The 25985-nt window shown below is 41.5% G+C and overlaps 1 protein-coding gene across 1 annotated transcript in view; it reads left to right on the top strand.

The window, feature by feature from the left end:
• The window catches only part of dock1 (dedicator of cytokinesis 1), a 201673-nt gene that overhangs the window by 146949 nt on the left and 28739 nt on the right, over positions 1-25985 (top strand). The window contains exons 30-40 of the mRNA XM_020644719.3: positions 4946-5024; positions 5529-5629; positions 10979-11037; positions 12632-12780; positions 13835-13920; positions 14207-14363; positions 15659-15699; positions 16065-16155; positions 19711-19830; positions 21081-21170; positions 21793-21897. Of these exons, the coding sequence (XP_020500375.2) occupies positions 4946-5024; positions 5529-5629; positions 10979-11037; positions 12632-12780; positions 13835-13920; positions 14207-14363; positions 15659-15699; positions 16065-16155; positions 19711-19830; positions 21081-21170; positions 21793-21897 (1078 nt within the window). The remainder of the gene's footprint in view (positions 1-4945; positions 5025-5528; positions 5630-10978; positions 11038-12631; positions 12781-13834; positions 13921-14206; positions 14364-15658; positions 15700-16064; positions 16156-19710; positions 19831-21080; positions 21171-21792; positions 21898-25985) is intronic.

Raw genomic sequence — 25985 nt, 5'->3', positions numbered from 1 at the left:
TCATTAACATTTAGCTCGCCGTTGAAATGAAGTTATAAAGAACTGGTTTGTATCTCTCTCTCTCTCTCTCTCTCTTATTTTCCCTCTGCAGCGTAATGACCGGCCGTCACAGATGTTGCAAGGCAGCCAAGCACCCTCCCCTTGGCATTCGGCTTTGTTAATAATGCAAGCTTAGAGCGGCGGCACCACAGAGTGTATAACATTCAGTTAATGTTCACTGTGCAGACAGTCTCGATTCACTCTCATATGACTGTCTTTGTGCAAAAAAAAAAAAGCTTGAAATCAATACAGCTATTAATTATACTGAACGATAATCAAGTCTTTTTTATGAAATCTTCCTCTTAAACTAGCTCAAATACATCCAGAGTGGATGTTTTTAAGGACTACCATTTTAAACTTTCATACTTCAGAGCTTTGCAGAAATATGTATTCCAAAATGTAAGAAATAATCTGTAAATGCCTTTAATCTTGCCTGAAACAGCCTTTTTGGAGTGTCTCAGTCAGAGGCCGTTGCGAGGGAAAGGATAGTCTATTATCATCCGCCTCATTAAGTTTTTCACTTTAATTAATGTCAGGATGTGCTCACTGAGGAACTCTTCTGTCTGTTCTTTGAAGCCCATTATATGTCTGAACCGAAGCAGACTGCTGCCTTCAAACAGGCTTTTGGGTAATAGAGCTAACATTATCAACTAAGATTGTAACATGAGGAAGAGTCACTCGTAAAACATGTTTATGGGTATCACGTTACCCCACAAATACTGCTGATCAGTCATGCGGACACCAGAGGAGATTTCATCAACGCGCATCATCAACCAATTGTAGTGGAAGCGTGAAGGAGTGTCGCCAATGTGAGGACGGATCAGGCAGAAGGGGATGGTTGTAGCTGAGATGATATTTAGCTGAAAGCTGTATTGATCCCGCTCTTTTCTCACTGTGGCGCCAAGCAGTGGGAGCTGTGAATATGTCGGGGATGAAACTTACACCCATCAGTGATAGGAAATCGGTTAGTGCCACTCATCCAGCTCTCCACCTATGAACGAGCTTTTGTTTATGAAGCGATTTTAAAACTCCTGTGAGGAGTTTTTAGCTGGTTAAGTAACAAACTGAAATTGATACTGAATGACCTAAAAAACAAGGCAATCAGCAAATTGAGTGATTTTTTAGTAAATCCACACAAACAGTACAATACAAAACAATACTTTATTGTCCCTCAGGGGGAAATTAGCCATCCAAACTTACACAGTTGGTACATGGATATAAGCATCCAGAGCAAACACATAATGCAAGGAGAAGCACATTACAGTAATATAACAGCCTATACGACAGTCAGTGTGGAAGTCTGTTAGGAGCTCTGACAGCTGAGGGGACAAATTCCTTTTGAAGTTTGTCCTTTTCCAGGTCAGGCACCTGTATCTCTGACCAAATGTTCCTCACAGAGGAGCTTTAATGAACTTTTATAACAATGCCTCACCATTATAGCCCATGATCAGTGATGATATCATGCAGCTTTGTAGAACAGTTGTTTTTATTGGAAAAATTAGTTGGGAATAATTATTAGGTTAGATTTCTGTCTCACCTTAAAGGTCACATTTTATGCAAAATACACTTCATCATGGTTTTGTAACACTAATATGTGTCTCTGTAAACCCCCCCCCCAATTTTGAGAGAAGTTCATCCTCTCCATATTTTGCCTGCTCCACTTTTCAAGAAAATGTTTGCTCAAACAGGCCATTTGGAGATTTTTCCCTTCATGACATCACAAAGGGCAGTAACCCCTCCCCCAAGTGGGTGACACTCCCACAGCTAGGTGACTCCGCCTCTCAACAGTTAACAATGGGGCATGGTCAAGCAGCAACTTCCAGTGTTGAGAAATGAAGCAAAAATCGAAGGGTTTGTGGGCATGATAAAATACAGGATCAGAGTGGATTTTTGGCAAGAAACTTCAAAGACATGTTGAACTGGTTGAGAAAGAGGATGATCTGTGACCTTTAAAATTGTTGTTTATCTAGCTTCAGGAAGACTCCAATCAATATTTTTGTCAATGTCAAAAGAAAAATTTAAACCAGAGAATTTGTGCTGAAAAAAACAAACAATTTTCATTCATTTCAAGTTTTGTATTCTTTATTATACAAGTCATTATACAAGTTTCCTTTTTGTTCTTTTCCCTATTTTTCATGTTGTCTATCCATCAGTGACAATATTGTAATTTATGTCCGGGTTCATTTAGTAAAACTAAAGCCTTCATCTAAAAAAACTGCAGTGATGAGGCAACACATTCCTACCAGTTACAATGAATAGAATAATGTCACTACAAAAATAAAAACCACAGTAAAGACCAATGAACCAACTAACCATCATGTTCTCTTTTTGTAATTCTAAGTAATATAATCTAAATCATTTCTACATTTAGTTTTTATAATAAAACCCCTAAAATAATGAGCACCCCGTGTTTAGCAGTAATAATTCTCAGGAAACACATTTTGGCATTAGTTCAGTGTCAAAGCCCATCAACTATATTGACATGTTCACAGCTGCAGAAAATTGAGTAAGGTGTGTGGCGGGAGGGGGGCTGTGCTCGGGCTGACAGGATGGTGGTAATAAGCTTTCTGTAAGGGGGTTGTACCAGTCTGAGGCCTCAGAGAAATGGGATTCTAATCACTTATCAAAAGGTGTTAAATATCAGTTAACCTTTCCAACTAATGATTAAGGTGACTCTTACTATGTTTCATACTTCAGCATTTAGTCAGCGGTAGAGTTAAATGTCGGACTTGAATATTGGATGGCTTTAAAATACTCCATCCCACAGTGTTGCTATCTCAGCGGTGAGTTTTTTCTGCTCAAGGTCAGTGAGTCGGAGCATCGAGGGAAACCCCAGTGCTGTAAAAAATTGAGCCAAAACACAGTGACCCTTATACTAAATACAGAAACGCCCTCCAGATATCAGGGACTTTGAGAGGAACTCATCAGGTTTCTACTCCAGTTAACAAGGTCTAAAGGTCCCTGCTCAAAAGGTAGTACTATCCCAGAGAGGAGGGACTTTCAGGTCTGGACTTGCAGCCCTTAAATATCAGACTTTTTTACTACTAGCAGTTCTCAGACTGGCAGAGGTGCAAGAACTATGTCCGTCCAAAGTGTCTGGAACACTTGGCTTAAGGAACACTTTGGTTCTTTCAAAAGGAGATCCAAGTACTAAACTTCTCCGGTGATTTTTGGTGGAGAAGCAGCTTTTGTCTAAGGGGCGACCTCCAGTGTTGATGAAGCCAATGTGGAAGTCCAAAAAACTGCTGTTTTCTCAGGTGTCCACTTGAGACTGGCTCCTAAAGCCAATGAATCCCCCCATTTGGCATGTAGTTAAAATGCCCATTTTTATATCCGAAATAACCATTACAGCCTGCTTTTGGTCTCTTAAGCTAACTTTTTATCTGTGAAAACTGTACTCTGTAACTCATTGGTTCAATTATTTAAAGGCTAAAAGTTTTTCCTAAAATTGCATAATTAGGGCGTGGTCGAGTCGACTGACAGGTGGGAGCATTTTAGCCATCTTCACCTGTTTGTGGACTGATGGAAAGTTAGGTGCAGATCGCATTTCCAAATATGGCGACCTCGATCATTGGGCTTCATAATGCCTCCTCTGAAACCAGTGAGTGACATCACTGAGTCTACATCCATGTTTTATACAGTCTACATCTGTTGCCATACAACTGAAATGTAATACTATAGACTCTTTAGAGCTTTTTCCACATAAAGCCCAGTTTCAGATTTTAGCTCATGCCATGACAAAAAACAGAAGGCTCCATTGAAACCCCCTGTGCAGCAGATGTCTGCTCACCTGCCAGTGCCGATTACGCAAGTGCTACATCTTAATGCTGCTTTATTGGCCGCTCATGAGACCCTGATACATCCCGCTTAGGTGGTATAACAATTGCCCTTGTTTCACCTTGCCATTTTCCTACTGCACAGTGCGGTGTGTCTTCATATGCTGCCTTGGGCCGTCATTTGTTGCACTTTTGTTTAGTGAATGGCAGTTTGAAAATACTCACACCAACTCAAGCAGGGAGTACGATTTATAAACCACAAGAACCTGAGGCGTTCTTTAAATAAAGTAAGCCAGGGTATTGAAAGTGCTGTGCTAGATCGTTTCTCTCCTGCACTTATGATAAGGTCTTTCTTTTATCCTCGGTGGGTAATTCTCTGAGATTAATTCTCATATTGTTGTATGGCTGGTTCAACCAGGGAGTGAAGTTAAACAGCGCATGGGCCTCTGACTCTGTGAGTTGCAATCATAATTCCCCTCTAAAAGCTTCATGCCACTTAAGTTATTAACATTTAATTTTGCAACATTTGAGTGGATTAACCCATCCGACAGTGTTCTCATTAAGGTCTTCTCATCACATGTTTTTTTCTTTTCTTTTTTTCGAGCGCTTACAGCATCTGTCTGTCAGAGAGATTCATTCTGGGCTTCACCTCTTTTGAAGGCAAATTTCTCCTCTATAAAAGTTTTATTTTTAAAAACCCACTTATGTCTCTTGTTGTCTGGCTAAAGCTTACAAGAAAAGTTCTGTTTTGAGTTTAAATTAGGGCATTTTTAAAGCGCAGAGTAAATCTAGAGCCAACTTTCATTGCCCGGCCAGTAAGAAATTGAGTCTTATAAAATAGTCAACGTGTGCTCGATGTGCTAGACTTTTGATTTTGAAAACTACATTTTGTAACCTTTTCCCCATTTATAGATTCTGAATAAAAATGCAGAATCTGTTAGCTCTGGACTGAGTTTTCGTATCTAAAGTGATCGGATTTTCGTTTGTTAAAACAAGTACCGTCCACCAGCGTTTAAACATCCACAGCAGAACATTCTTTGTGGAGAGCTGTAGTATTTAAAACCTTTATTATATTGTGGATGAAAAAAATTATTTGATCAGTAAGAAGACTTCTCCTCTTATTGTTTCAGGGTGTTCCTGCGGGCCATTAATCAGTATGCAGGCGTGTTGAACAAGAAGTTTCTGGATCAAACAAACTTTGAGCTACAGGTAAGTGCTTAACTTTTAAAAGCCTCTTTCTTTTATTCTTCCCCCCCCTCTCAAAGAGCCTCGCTAGCAGCCCTCCCAGCCTCCCAGAGACAGTGATCTTTTAGTCAAAGCACCATTGAATTGTGTTTTTAAAGTGTTCTAACTGCAGTTTTAGAGAAGATGTGAATGGCATATCTTTTAAAAGTCATCCCTTCCCTGCCGCTTCACAATGTGGCATTATGTTAATGTGCAGCATTGTTGGACTTTCTGTATAGGAAAATAAAAATCACCCAAGGCAGCAGACATGAAAAATGGTGGAGATAGAACATCATTTACAGGGTATTGGACGCCACTTGCATGTGGATGTGCATTTCAGAATATTTTATTTCTGAACTTTAAAAGCCTTCATGGAGTGATTCTTTTTCGAGTGACTTAGTGAACACCAACGTCTTCAAATGGTCACTTGTCTTTGTAACTGCAGCCCAATTCTGTCCCATGTGACTCGTCTATCCTTTTGTGTCTCAGTTGTGGAACAACTACTTCCACCTGGCCGTAGCCTTCCTTACCCAGGAGTCTTTGCAGCTGGAGAACTTCTCAAGCGACAAGCGAGCCAAGATCTTCCACAAGTGAGTAACAACGGCTTTTTTTTTTCTATCTTGAGTTATGACCTCGTAGCACACAGAACACCCCCGAGCTCCCCTCTCTGGCCTGATTAGACTTTATATTATTCATAATACAGAGACTCAAAGGGATACCCAAGCCCCATCTGAATCTAGTACAGGCTGCACTGGTAGCCCACGCATGTGCTGGGATCATACTTTACTTCGATCCTGAGTATAAAACAGAGTTTTGAATCTCCTTTTGAAGTTGAGCCTTTTTCTTAATTTTTTTTTTCTTCCTGTAATCCATCCATATTGCTTTGTATTCCCTCAACAGATACATGCAGACATTTTAATATGACAGAGGTTTTTAGACAGCAGAAATGTTCAAATCCCAAAGTGAAGTTATTTCTTCTGCAAGTCTGCTAAAATCTTCCCCACCTCTCAGCTTTTGCTTTAAAGAGCAGCTTCCTTTCTTCCTCTTCCATGTGTCTGTATCAGCTAAAAGCCATTCATCTGCATTAGTATTTTCCATTCTCTTAGAATGCTGACCAATGTGTAAATGCTCTCTGGGCACATGTGGAGCACATTGGCTCTTATCTTGATTTTAAGGAGCTTTTTTTGTCATTAAGATACGACACGATGCATTTTATTCTCCCCTTTTAGCCATTTGACTTCTCCACACATTTAGCTTCCTCCACAGTCGAATCAACAAATCATTAAGAACAAACAACAACCCACATGTAAACAGAGAGGCACAGAAATGAAAACTACAAATAACCTCAATTCCACGAGAGCATACGTCACACACACCGGGCTCCACAGTCAGACTCCTCCTTGGTCAGTATTGTATCATCAGCATCATGATAAACTCCCACACAAACAGACCAACACAGTAAACAAACGGCTCTCAGCCACCCCAACTCTGCCCGTCTCCACTTGTCAGCCTTCCCAGAAAAAAAAAAAGGTCGCTTTTTGATTCACATACCCAACACCTGCCATTCATGAAGTAAACAGGCTGATCCCTGTCACCCTATTTCCACTCTTGTTTATTTGACATCTCCATATATGTGATTCAAAACGCACCCAGGTAGCTTCCACAGCAAGCGACACAGGCATGTTATTCAGGGTTTTTGTCAGGTTCTCTTTCAGCCCGCCCACTCTCCTTCTCTGTCTCCGTGTCTGTCTCCTTTCCACCTACCTCTCACCTTCTCTCTTTTGCCTCTCCGCTCCCTGCATAGTGTTTCCCTGCGTGCTGGCGCATGAACTGTCAGCGCTGCCTGCAATACCAATTATTGCGCTGTGCTCGGGAGCAGAGAACAGAGGGGGTGAAATCAGAGAAGTGTGGAGCACGGCTCTTTAGAGCACGGCACAAGTTTTCCTCCTGAGTCACACCTGTCTTCATCTGCCGCTTTTTATTTTTTTTAAGGTCTGCTGTCTGTGTCATTCTCATTTCCTTCTTACACTTAGGAGAGATGTTCCAACACCATGGTTCCCTTATAGACACAGATTCAGACATCAAAACTTGTAGTAACCCACACAGAGTAATCCTATATATTTCATTGTTCTTCTGTGCAATAGGATAACTACCCTATAACTAGTTGTCCTGATGGTTTATTGTAACTTAGTGGTTAAGTCGTCCGTCCTACATAGAGAGGCTAAAGCTCTCAAAGCAGGTTTGACTCCTACCCTCCAACATTTACCATATCGTCACAAACTCTCTCATCCCTGTTTCTGACTCCATGCTCCGTCCTGTCCACTCAATAAAGGCTTGAAAAGCCAAAAAGAAATCATCTTTATAAATAAAAAATTAAAAAAACATGAAAACAAAACCTAACTCTAGTTCATGTTTGCTGCTATGGAACAGTTTCTAGAAGCACCCTGTTGTAAATAACTGTGCATTTTTTGCTTCTGCTTTGGAGAAAAAGAGAAAAAGATGTTATTTTGGTGGCCAAATAAATGTTGATATTTGCTATAATGCATTGACTAGCGTGCCCGCTGTATTGGAAACTATCAGCCTGTGGCATCAATATCACAACTCTTAACACCTCAACAAACTGCCTGACTTGTTTTTTGCTGACATGTTTTTAAAAGCCCGTATAAGAGGATGAATGCAAATATGTGTGCTGCCGTGTTTCAAGCCTTGAGAAACAACTTTTGATTTAGATTTACAAAAATGCCAAAATAAGTTTGAGACACATATCGTCCCTGGACTGTTCACTGTAAAGTCTCTCCCTATAATAACCTGAGAGATACAGACACATATACACATGGAGAGCTCAATAAAAGAGCATGCTGCATGTCATTGTCCTGATCTGTGCATATGATTGACATGGACAGGGGATTGTCATATTGTCAGACTTTGTGAATATCTCACACTTCCTTTGCTTCATGCTTAGATCACTTCCCATGTGATCTTACGGGCTGCGGCTTGTCAATCACTAGTTTGTCTTTTTTTTTGTTGTTGTCTTTCTTTCACCCTCTCTCTATTTTCTTTGTGTCACCACCACGTACCTCCACAACCCTTTCCTCCTTTTCTCCTCAGAAGTCATGATCTTAGTTCCCCCCGACCCAGTTGCATTACTCAGCACAAGCTCCTATAAGAGCCGCAGAGTCACACTCTTCTGATTCCTCTGTAGAGACGGTATTCTCAGTTAACCTCTCCAGGATCTCTCAGCCCCTGCAGCTGACAGGTACGCAGTGTTAGGTCCTGACAGCTGACAGTCATAGCTGCCTGTTTGACTGACTGCAGGAGTGTGACAGAACACCACCCTGCATCTTTGTCAGCCTCCTGAACGGTTGCTGCATGCACAAATGAGTAACAAATGTGTGTCATTTAATCGGCCATATGCATGCAAAAAGGAAGGAACATGTGCAAACAACTTAATAGATGCATGTTGTGCAGACAACTCTGGATCATAGGAATCAAAAAGCTATAATCAAAATGCATTACCTTTCCCTTTTTCTCCATGCAGCTTTACAGTAATCTACAGAGGCAGGCGTCGTTTTCCATTTCTATAATCTTGCCAATTTTCCGCCTAAAGATCAATTCCCAGGCTTTGACAGCAAAATATGGTTAATTGTTTTGACCAGACCGGGCTGTAAAGAGGTGACGCAGCGTCTTTGTTGAGGATTCTTTTAATGCTGATCTCCAATGTGATCAAATAAAGGATTGTGTCTTCGGACTATATTGGCAAAAACAATCAATGTGGCTTCAATACGGCCGAGGCTCCGGTGTGCTCTGAAATGTCACGAAGGGCTGAATGAGGATCTGAATGGACTACAGTTCAACGTTACATCCCAAAGTCTCGTCTTTTATTTTCTCAACAGTGTCATGCCAACATTGTATTTGAAAGATGTGACGACGGTGCTTCATCAGTCACTCACTGAGATGTCCAGTCACATGTAATCCACCAGCAAACTTTAAATGCCCCTTGAAGGAGTGTAGAAAAATTAAATTTAGACATAAACCAACCAATACTCTAGCTTCTTCCTTTCCTTAGTTTTGGTTTTGGATGTTTTTCACCTCAAATTGAGTTTCTTATTGCTGCAGCATTGCACCAAGGGGTACAAATATAGTTTTGGAGATTCAGACACCAGTATCAGAAAATTCCTTCGATACTGCCTATGTTTCATTTATTGAAATCCTCGAGAAACACATTGAGAGCAGTTCAGTGCAGTTATTCCCCGTGGTGATCGAGCAGTGAAAACTCATCCGACTGCTTCTCCGTGCGCAGCGGTGCAGCTAAAGCGTGCTCCAGCAGACCAATGGAAAATGCGCTGAGACGGTCAGAAGTATCTCTCTGAGGATTGCTGTCTTTATTCTGTCCTTTAAAATTCTTGATCTTAAAACAATTTCAGGCTTGAACTTACTCTCTTTTCTAAATCAAACGTCCAATCGCTTTCAAAGACTTAAATCTATTACTTCTGTCTCGTGTGATCGCTTTCACGAGGCCCATCTCGCTTTCTGCCTCCATGCCCACACGTTCCACTCCTCTTAGTCCCTCCATCATTCACTGACTGTCTCTCCGTCCCTGAGCTTTCCACTTCACACTGTTTGTCCTCTCTGTGACCTGGTTCTGTGTGGCGGGGCTCCAAGCTGCTCTGAAGATTGGCTCATGACCCAGTCGTGGCAGGACTGATCAGCTTATATGCCTTCTTTCATGGGAAAAAAAAAAAAATGTCAGGGGCAAGAGTGATCCTTCCAGCTTCTTCTGCAAATCTTTGTTTTACATGAGGGCCCCTTGACACACACAGACAACCTCAAAGAACCAGTGCACACAAAAAGTGTCTGATCAAACACTTGGCTTCATGTTGTCTGATCTCTGCCCACTGTGGGTTCTAAAACAAACACCGAGCAGAGGGAAGACCAGAGCTGACTGCAGGACTCTTGTAAACTTGCACTTGTGGAAATAATTCATAATTGGAAAAGCATACGAATAAATGACTTCCCATTGCCAGAGCGATGTGCAAGCTCATTATCAGAGGTGGGCCCAGTTAACCACAAATGTTATTCTGTTAACCATTCATCCAGTGATAAAGACGTTAACTTTGGTTCCAGTTAATTCTCTTAATTATGAACTGAATTTAAAATGTTAACATTATCGCAAAACAAGAAACATCAGCTTTTTCAAATGTCATAAAAAAAGTGGATTTTTTTTGGCTTTTTGTGCCATTGTTGTAGAGATAGGACAGTGGATGGAGTCTGAAAGTAGGGACATACAGAGTAGGGGAATGACATGCTGGAAAGGAGCCACAGGTCGGATTTGAACACTGGGTCACCCCGCTTTGAGGACTACAGCCTCTGTACATGGGGCGCACACCCTAACCACTCGGCCACCAGCGCCCCTATAGATTCAAGTTCTTAAGAGGCCATGATGACTAAGAAAACTCCAAATTTCACACGTGTCTGTAGTAAACAACTACAAATAGTTGAAACTTTTTTTGATGGATCACCTCCCCTGACGGCCCAATCATGGGCTGTAAGTGTGTTTTCTCATTGTCACAGAAGTTTTGTATGAATGGGATTAGTTACTTCTGATGGAATGTGTAGGTGTGACCTGCGGTGTTGAAGCGCTTTGAGTAGTTAAAAGACTAGAAAAGCGCTTTACTGTTCAAGCTCAGGTCCATTTACCATTTATCATTGACTGAATTTGGTTCTTACATTTCTTGCACATTTGAGACATTACTCAGCTACACATATAAACCAATTATTTTCTTTGCATTCTTGATTGAATCCTCATCAAACTGTCATCTGTATCGCATTGCATTTATAGACCTGACGCGAGAATCTTTATTAAGTTCTGTGTATTTTTCATCCTGCATGCAATAAGTCGACTACAGCTGGCATAACGTTTCATCCTGTTTGTGTTTCAGGTACCAGGACATGAGAAGACAAATTGGCTTTGAAATCAGGGATATGTGGTACAATCTAGGTAATTAAGACAAATCCTCGTGTCAGTATTGTTCAGTAACCATCTTTATAATTGTTGAATTAAATCAAAATCTGTCATGCAAACCCTGCAGCGGGGAGCCCTGCAGCAATTGACATTGGTTAACGTGTTGTTTCCACAATTTATGTTGACTATTATCCGTCATCTGAGAACCCTCTCACTCCTCGCACGTCAACCCAGCGAAAACAACAGCAGCTAAATATAGACAATCATGTGTTAATTAGCTTTTTGTTGTGTGAAGAGAGAGAATCAGCAGTCCCGTCTCCCTGGAATGAGATTGTTGCGCGGCGATCGGAGTCTCGGATTTTGGCACCTGTGCCTCCCGAAAAGTCTCCTCACTGTAACCCGAACCATCTGATCTGTTAATTAGAGCTTTCCACCAGATTAGATTGACTCATTCACTGGGTTTTTAATGAGCCCCGTGCTATTTTTCACACGAGGTGGTAGCTTGAGGTTATTCTACCCATGATTGTCACAGAAAACTCAGGAAGGAGGAGGCTTGAGGGGCTTCTTTTAAAAGATGGATGGATAGATTGTTGTGTTACATCAGCGGCTGATCAGAGCAAATAAAGCAACAGCAGAATAAGTGACCCTAACAAAAAGAAAGAAATGTATAAATCCAGGATTTTAGCTTAACATACCGCTAAGTCTCAAATACAGTAAATCTAAGATGTGAAGCTAAGACCAACGTCTTTAAAAGCTTGTGCATGTTATGAAAAACTCACTTTGACAGTGTTTTGAACATCTATTTGGGTAACCTGAGTGTATACAGACCCACAACATGTGAAATAAACCCATCCAGTCCTTTGTTTGTGGTAAGAGCAAGGGCTATAATATGTCCTCTTTAAATCAATTCAAACTAAAGTGTAGAACTTAGTGTTGTAGTCAAGACCACACGAATCAAGACCAAGACATACCTGAGACCAGAGTGCTCCGAGACCAAGACCAGAGCAAGACATTGAGGGATTGAGGTCGAGTCAAGACCAAGACCAAGACCAAGGCAGGGCGAGACAGAGACAAGACCAAGACCAGAAATATCAATGACAAATCATCATCTCATGTGCAGCTGGCGTGTCACTCACTTTGACCTTAACACCGGGAAGGTTGCGGCCGTAACTGGGGGATAAACATCCAACAAATTAATTGAATTCTTATTTGTTCTTTTAGAAAGGGGCGTCTTCTTCTTCTTATCACAGTGATGACGTGGAAAAATAGCCTATCAGTGGTGGGCTTGATTTCTAATCTGGAGTCCGCCCAGTCTGAGACCGAGACCGAGACCGAGACAAGACCGAGCAAAAATGCTTTTGATTCCGAATGATGTGACATTCAAAAAGCGGTCCAAAGACCGATTCCAACAATTTTCCAACACTAGTATAAGTGAGATATGAAAATACTTGTCCATGAGGTCGAGGTGTAAATGTGCACTCCAATGATTGTGCTCTTAAAGGGGCACTTTTATGAGTATTTTTGTGATTTAGAAGGTTAAAAATGGTTTATCCAAATAGAAGTAAAGCACCAAGTTGTATCTAATGCTCTGCCTTCATATCTTAATATCTTTTTTTTTTCTGTTTTAAAGGGCCTCACAAGATCAAATTCATCCCAGAGATGGTGGGTCCGATCCTGGAGATGACGCTGGTCCCCGAGATCGAGCTGCGAAAAGCCACCATCCCCATTTTCTTCGACATGATGCAGTGCGAGTTCCACTTCACATGCAGCTTCCAGCGGGTGTGTTTCGCTGCGCAACACGACATTACAGAGTCATTTTTCAGAGAGTAGTTGGTGCTAGTGTGGGAAATCAAACAAAGGGTCAAACGGTGGCAAAAAAAAAAAGTTCAACGACCTAAAGCTCACTTGTAATTCTTCAAATCTTGTTTTACTGTGCTGCGATTATAAACAGCCGTGGAATGTAATGTATTGCCCCTTTAAAGTGCAAGCTTTTCTACATTAGGAAATCCATTTGGCTACGGCTTCTCTGCCTTAAGATGTTACAGGCGGATTTCAGCTTTGTGATGTTTATGTAAGCAATGCTTTTTGAACTTTGAAGCGGCATAAGGGCTTCAAAATGTCTCTGTTTGCCCTTGTAGTCCTGTGAAGACAGTTGTAGTTTAAGTAAACCCCCCCCCCCCTCAGAGGGCTTCTTAACTTCTAGTTTACTGAAGATGAATGGCTCTTTCTTGTTCTGAAATGTGATCAGTTTCACTTTGACCAGAGCCTTTTTAGAGCTGTAAGCCTTTAAAATTCCTTTTACTGGGCCTCTGTCTGTCTCCATGTGCGTTTTAAATCCTCGGTTTAACAGAGAGAAGCCTTCCTATCTTTCCTCACTTTGCCGCACTCTCCTCTTCTATTTTTGTAGCCCGGCGAGTGCAGGAGAAAATGTGAAGAAGTCAGTGAGAATTGGTTTGTTTCAGCACGATAAAGCCCGTTTTCTTTTATTCAGCGGCTACATACAAAAATGAGAGAAATAAGCCCAATGCATCACTGTCAGATGCTCCAGCTACAAGAGAGCAAAAGTAAAGAGGATGTGTCTCATGCTGCTGCTTGTTCTGTGTGCTAACCAAATGTATCCAGATAGAGAAAATCTTTAATAATAAACAGAAAACACCAGCTGAGCTCCCGGAGAGAGAGACGATATATGTCAATGTGCAGATCCTGTCAGCCGGGGCCGTGATGCACACACAGAGAGAGAGAGAGAGAGAGAGAGAGGGAGACACGGAGATGGTGTTAATGAATTGAAAAATTAGCTGCGCTGATTATTTACGCCTGCTCCTTCTAATTGCAGTTTGAGAACGAGATCATCACCAAGCTGGATCACGAGGTGGAGGGGGGCCGCGGAGACGAGCAGTACAAAGTTCTCTTTCAGAAAATGTAAGTGTTGATTAATGGGCAGGATTTACGCCCCAGCGCAAGTTAGATAATGCTAATTGCCACATAGCGCTCTTCAAAAATAATCACAGAGTGCTGATGATCACAGCTTGCCACTGTGATATTTGATTTCGGCGCAGTCAGATGCTAACTCTGCTTCAATGTGAAATCCTCAGAAGTGAGAGATTGACATTTTAAACTGAAAAAGAACCTCTTGTGTAAACTTTTCGCTTCTCCTCCTCCAAATCCACAACCACGTGTGCTTCAAATACACACACACACACACCAGTTTGCTGGAGCACTGCAGGAAGCACAAGTACTTGGCAAAGACGGGTGAGAACTTTGTCACTCTGGTGGTCCGTCTCCTGGAGCGGCTGCTGGACTACAGGACCATCATGCACGACGAGAACAAGGAAAACCGCATGAGCTGCACCGTCAACGTGCTCGTAAGACTCTTTTTTTTTCCTTTTTTAGTTCCTTCAAACACTCAAACAAAGTTCATAGACACATTGTCAGACACAGGTAATGCCCTGGGTGACCTATACTTTTTTTTTGACGCAGGCAACCCACAGAAAAAGAAACAAAAACACCCACCTCCACATGTCACTGTGCATTTAGATATGATCACAGAGCGTCACCTGAAACGCCTCGCCGCTGTGATGTGACATTTCATCTGGGAGCACAGAAATGTCAATTTAGTCTTACATAACTGCTGGCATTGAACTGCAGGCCCGTGGCCTCTTTTCTGCATTTGTCTGAGTCATGTTTTGTCCGAGCTCTGCCAGGTTTTTTTGTAAAATGTAACTTTTCAGTTTCAGTCAAGAGAGCAGTTTGTCTCCGTACCTCTGATGTCAGCGCCAACTGCTCCTTTCTTTTTCCTTTAATTCCTCTAGCTGCAAGACAGGACTTTGTTTTTCTTTTTTTATCCCTATTTTAGAAAATGAATCTGTGACAGTGCCAACTTTTTATTATTTCCATCCCTGTTAACCAGGGGTAGGAACTACTTTTTCTGCAGTGCGTGTGTACATTTCACATCAGAATCAGAAAATAACAAGGTATGTGTCCACCATTGACTTTATATAAATATGGATGATGCGTCTCCGGCTCCTCTAGTTGTACAAAAGTGAAGTCAACATACCCTCTGTGGTGGGCGCTGACATCTTCCGCATTTGGAGTCTGTGCAGTAGCGATCCGTTTGTGGAGCTGCAGTATTGAAGTCCTGCCCCTTCCTCGAGCTAAAACACACATTTCATGTACAGTAATGTGTGTAAAAGGACAAAGATACCTCAGGTCGCACAGTCACAGCCACCTGGACATACAGCTGCTTGATAATAACTAAACATGATGACAGAAACCACATTTGAGAAAAATGCTGACGTGTACTTTGATTTTCAAGGTTCAAGGTTATTGTGTGACCCATGTGCTATCTGTAAACAGGGAGGAGGCGGGACTTAGGACCCTATTGAGCCAGTCAGTTAGTAGAGCGCCAAATGTTTTGCAACTTTTTGGGTCCTATCATGACATCCATCTATTAAACAATCTAAGGTGTATACATAGAAGGAAGAGACGTACAATGTAAACAAGGATAGAAAAATAAAATCAACTGTGAGGGAAAAAGGAACAAACATCCCTATTTTAAAATGAGTAGAAGCATAATACTCTTGACCTTTTAAAACAGTACAAAGACATACAAGGATAAGGACAATGTTCTCATTACTGCCCGTCTCTTTTCGTTCTTTAGAACTTCTACAAGGAGATCGACAGAGAGGAGATGTACATCAGGTAAGATGAAATGACATCCTGCCTTTTTGGGCAGGTTGACTCGTATCACTTGGTACATTTTATTTGACTTGGTGCTTTCACATTCACTTGAGCTATATTTTGACTTTCTGAAGATCTTATTTTGTACCTCCTGTCTCTCTTTTACCAAACTGTGTGTCCCCAGAGGCCCAGAAGAAATTATTAGATTTTGTTAAAATATATTTCCAGTTGCACAACCTTCTCCATCTGTCTGTCAAGCTTTATTTGAGCAAAAAAAAAAAAAGAGGCTGTCAAGATGCATTGGCCTGGGGAAGTTAACTCTCTTATCATTGTTAGAGTGCGCAAGGCCCTGACATAACCCATAAATCATCGCTACTTCCTGCCAGGTACCTGTACAAGCTGTGTGACCTCCACAAAGAGTGCGACAACTACACCGAGGCCGCATACACTCTGCTGCTTCACGCCAAGCTGCTCAAGGTAAACAGACACGGCACCAACAGCAAATAATTGAACAAGAACACTCTCTAAAGTACTTCAAACAACCAAAATACACAGTTAAGCTGTCGTCGGGCAGATGGCATTTAACCTCGGGCATTAAAGGTGCGCAATCTGTGAATCTGAATATGTTTAGCGAGATAGGGCGGCATCCCTTTAATCCCACCATGGCACAAAAGGGCTGCTGAGAGGGCAGACTTGCTGAGCAGCATCCTGTTCGGCTTGCGTAGTCGATGAAAATCAGGGCTAGTATCTGATCTTTCCTGGGAAAAAAAAAAAAAAAAAAAAAAAAAAAGCTGAGATGTAGTTTAAAATAGAGGAAAAAGTAGCAGCAGCCACCAGGGTGTTCCACCAGATAAAAGTGTGTGAGTCGGAAAGAAAGAATCCTCTGTTGTTCATTTCATTACACATTAGGGCAGTGGTTCTCTTTTCTGTCAAAAAAAGATGTGCTTGTAGGATGGAAAAATCCCCCGCCCCACCCCACCACACACACACACACACTTGAACAAAATGGTGACTATAAGGGTCATGTTTAACTTTATTGAATTACCATCAAAACTGTCCATCACGCCTGTTGTACACAGCCCAGATAAGGCAAATAGCCAACCATAGTTTGTGGTTTTGGAATGGCACCTAGGGTGGCCAATCAAGGGGGGGGGGGCAGACCAGGCCCCCCAGAAACCTCCCTGGTCACGCCCCTGCCTGGGTCATCTTTGCCCCACCCCCTGTTTTTTTATTATTATTTTATGCCACATCACTTACACACAAAGCGTCTGTGATTTAAGGTAGAAAGAAGGGGGCGGCTGTGGCTCAGTTGGTAGAGTCGGTCATCTCTCAACCGGAAGTTTGGGGGTTCGATCCCCAGCTCTTGCAGCCACATGTCCGATGTGTCCTTGGGCAAGACACCTAACCCCAAGATGCTCCCAAAATGCTCCAGCTGCTTCGTCGGCGTCTCAATGTGTATGAATGGTGTTAGTTACTGCTGATGGTCACTTTACATAGCAGCCTATCCTATCAGTGTGTGAATGGATTGAATGGTCTGGTAGGTAGGTCTGACCTCAAAGCGATAAACCAGCTCAAGTCCATTTACCAAGTCCAAAGAGGTGCTTTTGTTGAAAACTTTTAGAGCAATTAAATCTTTAATTTGATGCATCAATATTTATAAGCATTGACGCTTTTTAACAACACCTTTTTTTAATAAATGTACTCCTGCTCTAGGCCTGGAGAGTGTTTATGTTCACATCTACACAAAGAGCCGCTGTGTCTATTCCCAGATTGGCTTCGATGTAACCTGAATTCTGAGTCGCCCCTCTTTACCTTCTATCCAAAATAGTTGCATCCAAAATCGCATCTACATTTGCATAAACATCGAGCTGTTTCCTCCTTTGTACAGGTCCCGACAGGGGAGAGCAGGCTGTGACTAAATCACATTTTCCCTGCTGAACAGTCACGGCAGCATTTGCAAGAGTTGTTTTTGTTATTATTATTTTAATACAGCTCATCTCCCGGCAGCTGCGGCATTCCTGATCACAGCCGAGGTATCAGAGAGGGATTGTATCATGGAGATTGGTTCATTTTGTTCCACCACAGTCTGGAAGAACTCTTTTCTTCTCCAATAATCTCTCCTATGTAATCTGTCAATTCACTGTCCTCCTTTTGTACCCGCACAGAGGATCATGAAAACCAGCTCGAGCAAGGATAAATGATGGATGCATAATTCTGCATCCAGCAGCAGTTACAGAGCGAAACTGGCTCCTGGAGCGATAATTACTCCTACAGCAGAGTGTCGGCAGCGGTGTAATAATGCCTGATGAATTTACAGCACTTTGTATGTTGTCAGAGATGCATCAGCACTTTAGTCCTGTCGATGCCGCCTCGCCAGTCATCCATGAATATAAACGCAGCTCCTTCTTAGCATGTAAATGCTGCAGTCCAGCTGTAAAGAAATCAATATCCTGAGCCAGAGCCTGCCAGCATCCCTCTTCATGCCCCACAGCAACAATGTGCTGAGCAATTACCTTCTCACCCATCTCCAGCACAGGGTATTCAAATTCCATGGGTTTTTTTTTTTAGCTATTCAAATGTGGCCTTCAAATCAAGCTTGGTCAGATTTTCACAGAGATCTGAACTCTTCAAGTTGCTCACAACACTAAAGAAATCCCAATTAAAACCCAGCGCTAATGAATCAGTCCTGGCCTGGCACAGAGGATTATACTTCCTCAACACAGAGGCCAATCAGATTGTCCGTCTCCCTGCTAGCCAAGCTACTGTAGCCTGTCAGAAAGCTCATTATTCTCTATGCAGGCTGAAGAACGGTGTGATGGAGTACCCGGTCTGCAACAAAAGGACACCTCTGCTGTCTTTATGTTTGTTGTTGTGCATCATTCTTGCTTGTCTGGCATTGCATACAAGTAAATAAGTAGATTTTGTAATGAAAATGATTACCTAACTGCATGCCTCGATTGTCGGTCTGTTAACATTTCTTTTACAAAATGACGGATAATAGGAAGTAGAAACGTCTTCTTTACAGCGCCTTGCATATTATAAAAGCAGCTTAAAGGTCCTATGAAGAGATTTTAGCTGGTTATGAAACAGACTGAAATTAATATTGATGTCTCTCTTTGAGCTATGAAAGCAAACGTGACCATCAGCATGAAGTTTGAACATTTCTATACCACAAGGTGATTGACAGCAGCCTGCCAGGAACAGCCTCTCTTTTTTACATTTCCATTGCAAAGACTACACTTCGGATGGAATATTAAGGTGCTTATCTGTAGGAAGGAAAATGCAAAAGTAGAGCAGGAAGGGGCAACAATGGCCTGGTGGTTGGTTGGCGCCCCATGTACAGATACAGGGGATCCAGTCCTCAGGGAGTTGACCCGGGTTCAGGTCCGACCTGAGGCTCCTTTCCCATGTGGCGTTCCCCTCTCTCTCTCTTCCTGATTTAATTTACCATCCACTCCCCTGTACACTAAAGGCATTAAAGCCCCCCCCCCTCCCGACACATATAAAAAGGAAAGTTATAGTTAAGATAATTATAAAATGCCAATTCCAAGAAGCCAAGACAATTCCAACCCATTTGTTAAAAAAAAAACAAAGATTAAAGCTAAATAGTAAACTACAAAATGCATTAAATAAGTGCAACAAAAAAGCAATAGAGTACATACGACATGAAGTGCATAGAATCAAGTGAAAAGCTTCATTTAAATGAGTGCACTATTATAACAGTTCTATACAGCCTGTGTCAGGAAGGAAAAGCTAGCTTTAAAAAAAAAATAGTAGAATGGCCCAAATGAACCACGGAAAGCTTCATGTTGTATTCCACTGACTCTGTATCGATATATATTTTATTGCCGCTGTTTCTAGTTTCCCTCCTGCCCTGCCAGAATGTAGGCAGCCTTAAAAACAATTACACATCAATCTCAGCCATTTGCATTGGCTATAACTCAGTGATTGATTTCCTGTCGCCTGTTGCCCTTTTTTGCCCCGTGTCGTATCGCACCTCGTTGACCCCCGACGCCGACTCGTCCTCTGCAGTGGTCAGACGAGCAGTGTGCGGCGCATCTGAACCAGCGAGACGGCTACCAGGCCACCACCCAAGGACAGCTTAAGGACCAGCTCTATCAGCAGATTATCAATTACTTCGACAAGGGCAAGGTAAGAAACGCACACATTTTTTTGGCGCCTACATACACACAGAAGAGTGGCCATAATCATGATAAATCCTGGACGCTGCGGTTGCTATTTTTAGATGCTGCCACCTCTGTTAAACACCTTTTTCTGGCATTGGAAAGGTAGGTATTGCAGTAGAGCCGCTATTGGCAAAGTTTTATATTTCTTTTCTGCAGAACGGGGATTCTAAATAATCCTCTTCTTTTAGCAGATTCTCCAATGGACGGAGGAAAGTATCAGAACACACAAGCTTTGCTGCAGCTCTTTTGTGTTGTCCTCTACCTTTCATAAAACCTTTTTTTCCCCCTGCTTTTCTCTCCCACTGTTCGTCTTTCTCCATTTCCCTCAAACCACTTCAGCCACATTCTTGAATTCCGTCTCTTTTGAGACGTAAAAAATAAAGCCTCCTGAGATAGAGGAAATGTTCCAGTTATGAAAGACCTTGTTACAGTGGTATCCTTCTTCATTTTTTCCTACTTTTTTGAGGGGAGAAAAGTGTTTTCTTTTTCTGTTTTTCAACCTGTGAGTAAAGCCTGGAAGGGTTCTGCAGATCAGCAGCCAGAGTGTCTCAGAGATTAAGTCCGGAGGTTTCTCATATGTCATCAGTGTTGGTTTGCAGCCACCAGTCTTTCCTCTCCAGCCAATGTCACTCAGAAAGGAAGGGCCAAGGAGACAACAGATATGAAAGCGCCTTGGCTAAAGATGAGCACACAAACACTGTCAAGTGATCAGGAAGTGTTACAATAGCTGTGAGGGTACATAAGCACCAGAGGATGGTTTTTCTGCGAGTCATCCAGATGGTGTTGCCACCACCGCTCTGTCTGATCTGAGGAGCAGTCTGGACTCGGTCCACATCCAGTCTGGCCCAGATTAGTTCAGCCCAGTTTGTTAAGAAGTCACTTAGATGCCTTTCAACACGTTTGAGTGGCTCCCGTCTATCTGTGACACCACTCCACTAGTGGATGAGTCTCCAGGGAACATGGATCACTAGAATAGATGTTCTGTTTCTCAATAGGGATGGGATTTATTGTGTAGATCCAAGAAAGTACAAAATAGTATTGATATAATAGTAAGATAATAAGAAAATTTCCCTGTCTTATTTTCAAAGGAGCTGACATTGATTGCTGTTGCCTGGGAGAGATCATTTGTTCTGTTCAGCTGGCTGAAAAGCAATCGCAGCCTGAATCCTGATAATTAGTTCATTTACTAACCGTCTCTGTTTATGTGCCCGATAGATGTGGGAGGAGGCCATCATTTTGGGAAAAGAGCTGGCCGAGCAGTACGAAAATGAGATGTTTGACTTTGAGCAGCTTAGTGCATCCTTGGTAAGTGACATTCTTTTTTCTTTAACTTTAATGTGAGTAAACAAAGTCTTAAGTTCTTATTTTCTCCTTTGAGAAAATAGACTATTACTACCTCAAAGCCATGAATTAGGATGAATGATTTTAGCTTTTAAGATAGACAAAAGAAGACTATGATGTGTTTAATTTAGGCTTTCCTTTTTTTTTTTTTTTTTTTTTTTTTATGGAACCAGGGTTCATCATTTCGAGGGTACAATTTTCAGGTCTAGAGCCGATGCTAATGCCAGGACATAATCCCATTACACAATTCGTGTTTCCTTGGTGATATTTCCTTGATTCAAGAAAATATTAAGCATACGGGGCAGTTTAATTATTAATGGACGCAGGCTTTTATTGATTGTCACACTAAGTGGGAATTTCATTTTTGATTAGTTAATTAATGAATCATTCCACCTCAATTTGAGTTTAAAATCCCTTTTTTCAAGAGTGTTTGGGCCTAGAAAGGTAGCAATGAAATATGACAGAACATATGTCACACAAACAGAATTTAGCAAACACAGATTTGTACAAATGTGCTAAAAAATAACTCGCCAATATCAAAGTGTACATTTTTCCCATGACACTGACCTAATGTATCTCCCTACAGAGGAAGCAGGCCCAGTTCTACGAGAACATAGTGAAGGTCATCCGGCCCAAACCTGACTACTTTGCTGTGGGCTATTACGGCCTGGGCTTCCCCTCCTTCCTACGGGTGAGTACTCGCATCCTCATCTTACATCCCCCACAATCTCTCAGCACCGAGTGGGTGAGCTACTTGTCAGAAACAGATGATCAATAGGTGTGCCAGTGCTCTCTTCATTCTCAGCCTCGGCCGTTCGATACGTTTGTGTTTCACACGTCTCGCTCCCACGGGTTTTGGTTGTTTTGGTGGGACTCGCTTGTTCAACATCCCACCTGGTCTGGCTTCCACTTACTCACTCACTCACTCAAAGCAAGCGAAATGTGTAACACTGCAACAGCTCCATGTGTGGGCTTTAGAGTAGATCCAGAACAATGTGCTGGACAGATGCCCTTCAGTTAGGGAAGTAAGTGTCTTGTACAAAGTTGAGAGCAGTGGATAAAAACTATCTCTCTCCTGGCCTCCACCTTTCTCCTTCATGTGTTTAAAAATATGTCTGAGGTTAGCTCATATTTTCTTGCTTAATTATATCCACCAATTCTTAAAAATCCAAATAAGTTCACTATTAAAGGCTATTCCAATAGAAACCATGAAAACAAATGACCACAAAAACAAGTTAATATTGTCTGAACAAAAGGCTGCTCACGCTGCAAACGCTCCCTGTAGATCATATCATCTAAACTTCAGCCAAACACCCCTTCCTATGAGCAATGTCTACACTAGAGCAGCCAGACCGATATCTCAGTTAGCTGATAATATAGGCCGATATCACTGCTGTATATCAGTATGAGCAAATATGAAAAACTTAGTTTTAGAACATTATCTGCAGGAAACAATGCCGTAGTTCATTCAGAAATAGTGGCATCATGTCATTTGTTTGGCAGAATGTGTAGCTTACTAAATGTACAGCACTATCTGCAGCATGTAGCAGAATATCACAGCCGAGTAAACCTTGATCTGCACTGAAAAGAGTTGACAATTTATTTATTGTTGAAATGTTTATTTGCGTAAAGACAAGTATGACGCAAGTCACTCGATGTCACTCCTTACAAAATAAATCTCTCTTATCGGCCTCCATATCTGTCGTATTGGTACCTTAAATCCGTATTGGTATCAGTCTCAAAAATCCCACTGGAGTAACATGGTCGCATTGTTAATAGCTTTTGGTGGCTGAATAGTGGGTTAAACACTAAAACATTCAGGCTTACTCTTAATCTTTAACTCTGTATATTCTTGCAATTGAAAGTGCCGCACAGTGAAGAGTTTCCCCCAATTTCTGGAATGATCGCCGTAAATTGGCCGTTGATTGGTATGAAAATGAACACTTGATGCAACTGAATCTATTTATTAGCACCCATAGTAAGTCCACTTGGCTGCTGATCCTGAACTGATCTGTGTTTCCCCTCTAAATGTCCTAGCTGGTCTAGTGCCAATCTGATCACAGCTTATCACAAATTGAATATGTGTTTAACAGCCGTTTGATATCTCCTCATGGCCTTATTCAGTCAGAGGTGCTTCTTTTGCTCTCCGTCTGTGAAGGGTGCCCTGTTCTGTCCACATTATCAGCTTTTATTTCAAAAGAATATTAAACTGATAGAGGAAGTGCTGTGTAGCATTTATATTAGTCCAGAGATCTTTATCCAAGTCTGATTTATCAAAGGGAAATGGCAGTGCTGATGAATCCATTTGTATGCTTTTAATATATTCCCTGTTGCAGCTGCCTTTAAGGTTGTAATCTGTCAGCTGCTGAAGGTGTTGTTTTCTGGTCTAAAAGGGATTTACGCATTTTTTTTATCTCGCAAGCAACGCACTAAACACCCTAAAGTCTCAAGGGAATGAGAGGATGTGAACGAGTGCACCTCCAAGAACACTGATCCCTGATTCATACCCTTTTCATTCGATTATGAAGAACAGCCATATCAAAGGGGTCTTTTGCTTCTCTCCGATCTCCACGTGCCCCGCCTAACCTCTTTCATCTGTCGGGGCAGAAACTCCATTACAGACAGGGCAGGCTGCACTGGCCTAATCTAACTGGCTTTTTAAACAGCCTTTGTGGACAGATTTGAGCTCGCTCTCACTCACTTTTTGTTCTTTTTTCTTTTTTTTATGGAAGCTGTTTGACCTTACCTGAATTATCCTGGTTGGGGGTTCAGCAGGTTGCCCTTTCCAATAGGAATCTGAAATGAACAGTTTTATTGTCTGTTTCAAATAAGAGCAACCCTTAAGCTACATTGGACATTGGAAATTATAGCCTCTGTTGTACCATATTTTTATCACTGTTTTCCCCACTTATTTTTCAAGTGGTAACTGGTTTTGAAAAATGAAGCAAAGGGCAAAAAACTGCTCTCCTCGAGTGTCCACTTGAGGCTGACTGAAAATGCCAAAAAAATCCCAGTTAGAGCCTGATATTGAAATTCCTGTTTTATAACAGAAATACACGTTTGAAGCCCGGTCCAAAAATACAGTTTTTTATCTTTTTAGCTAATTTCTTGCACTGGGGATGATTTTTTTATATCACTCATCTGTTATGATTAAATAAACGCTGAGAGTTAAACATAATCAGGCATGATAGGGGGGCGGGCTGATTGACTGACTGACTGACATCAAGGTTCGCTGAAGCTGTTTGCCAGGAAGCTAAATCCTGTTACTGACCTCAACCTGTCACTTTTGTTCTTGTTGTTTAGATCAACTGGAATATGCTAGCTAGATGACGAGCTAGATTGGCGTGTTTTTGTAGCCAAGATATTCACAGGGCCCACCTTAACTTCACCTCTTTTTGTCTACCTCTTCACAAGTTGGGATTTAGATGGAGTCCGAATTTTCAATATGGGGACCGCCATCATCAGGCTTCATAATTACTTTTTGCAAACCAAATGGTTGACGTCACCGTGACTACGTCCATATTTTATACAGTCTATATAAGATAAGATATATCATATCTTACATAGACTGTATAAAATATGGATGTCACCGAGCTACGTCCATATTTTATACAGTCTAAATATATGATCATTAATGTTAGAGCTTCTACTTTGTATGCCCCACATTGATGTATTCCACAATTATGATGAAAGATTCTTGAATATTTTTTACACATCTAAGTAAATATTTCAGTATGTGCATGCTATCAAGATGATTTAGCTTTGGAGTGTTTTTATTTCTCACCCAGCATTGCTGTTTATGTTGCAGCTTGTAGTATCCTCAGGGGAAGGTCAATTATGTGAGAAAATCAATATTCTGATAAAGGCGTTTTGTACCCACCCCTTAAAGAATTGATTTTATGCTCGAGTGCTTTACTCAGCTACTTATGATTTATTAGTTGTTAATGTGCTTAGACACGCTAATTATAAAATGCTCTAAATCATGTTGTTTGATTTTAGATATTCAGACACATATTAGAAAAAGCTCCCTCTTTTTTTGTCGTGCGGTTCTGTATGAAAGTTCTGTACGCTAGTCCTGTCACATTTATTGGTTACCAAACAAACATTGTAAAGACAGAATATTAACATCCAGTCATCATTTGCACCTTGGGAAGCTCTAAAACCTTGTCAAGAAGTTTCTGTTCTATTTCCTCAAAGTTTCTTTCAGCTTTTTGACACATTAAAAGTATTCTCGGGATTTCGAAGAAAGGTTTCTGTCACAATTGTTTCTCTTGCTTTACATCCAGTCTGCGTATTTCTCCTCCTCTCCCTTCTCTCGCTATCTATCCTAAACTTTACTTAATCCCTGCATTGAGTTTCTTGTGAGCGCTCAGCTTAAAGAGCGGCTGAGGTTTGTGTGAAAGTCGGTTTGAAATATGTATCCTAACACACCACATCCTGAGACGCCCCGACATGAGCTGTCATGTTCTATCAGTCAGAATGTTCCTCAGACGGACCCCTGAACACACTCAGAGATGAAGGAACGTTCCTGGCTCATACATTTTAAGCAGCACTCTTCTTGCACTTTTCTATTCCAACCTATTTTGATTTTCGAGATAAACGAGATTATCATTTTATCACCCTCTGTATCTGTTAAACCTTGTCTGACACTGCTGTGTTATCGCATGGAAGTATTTGTTAATTTTTCACAGTTTTTATACCTCATGTTTTCCATTTTCCCCTAGTGATAGCCTACACATCTTTCAGTTTTGCTACTAGAATATCCAAGGAGCTAAATCC

The sequence above is a fragment of the Labrus bergylta genome, chromosome 21, assembly GCF_963930695.1.
Source record: "Labrus bergylta chromosome 21, fLabBer1.1, whole genome shotgun sequence".
Lineage (NCBI taxonomy): Eukaryota > Metazoa > Chordata > Actinopteri > Labriformes > Labridae > Labrus > Labrus bergylta.
Note: the sequence above shows the minus strand (reverse complement) of the source record. Positions and strands in the feature narration are given on the sequence as shown.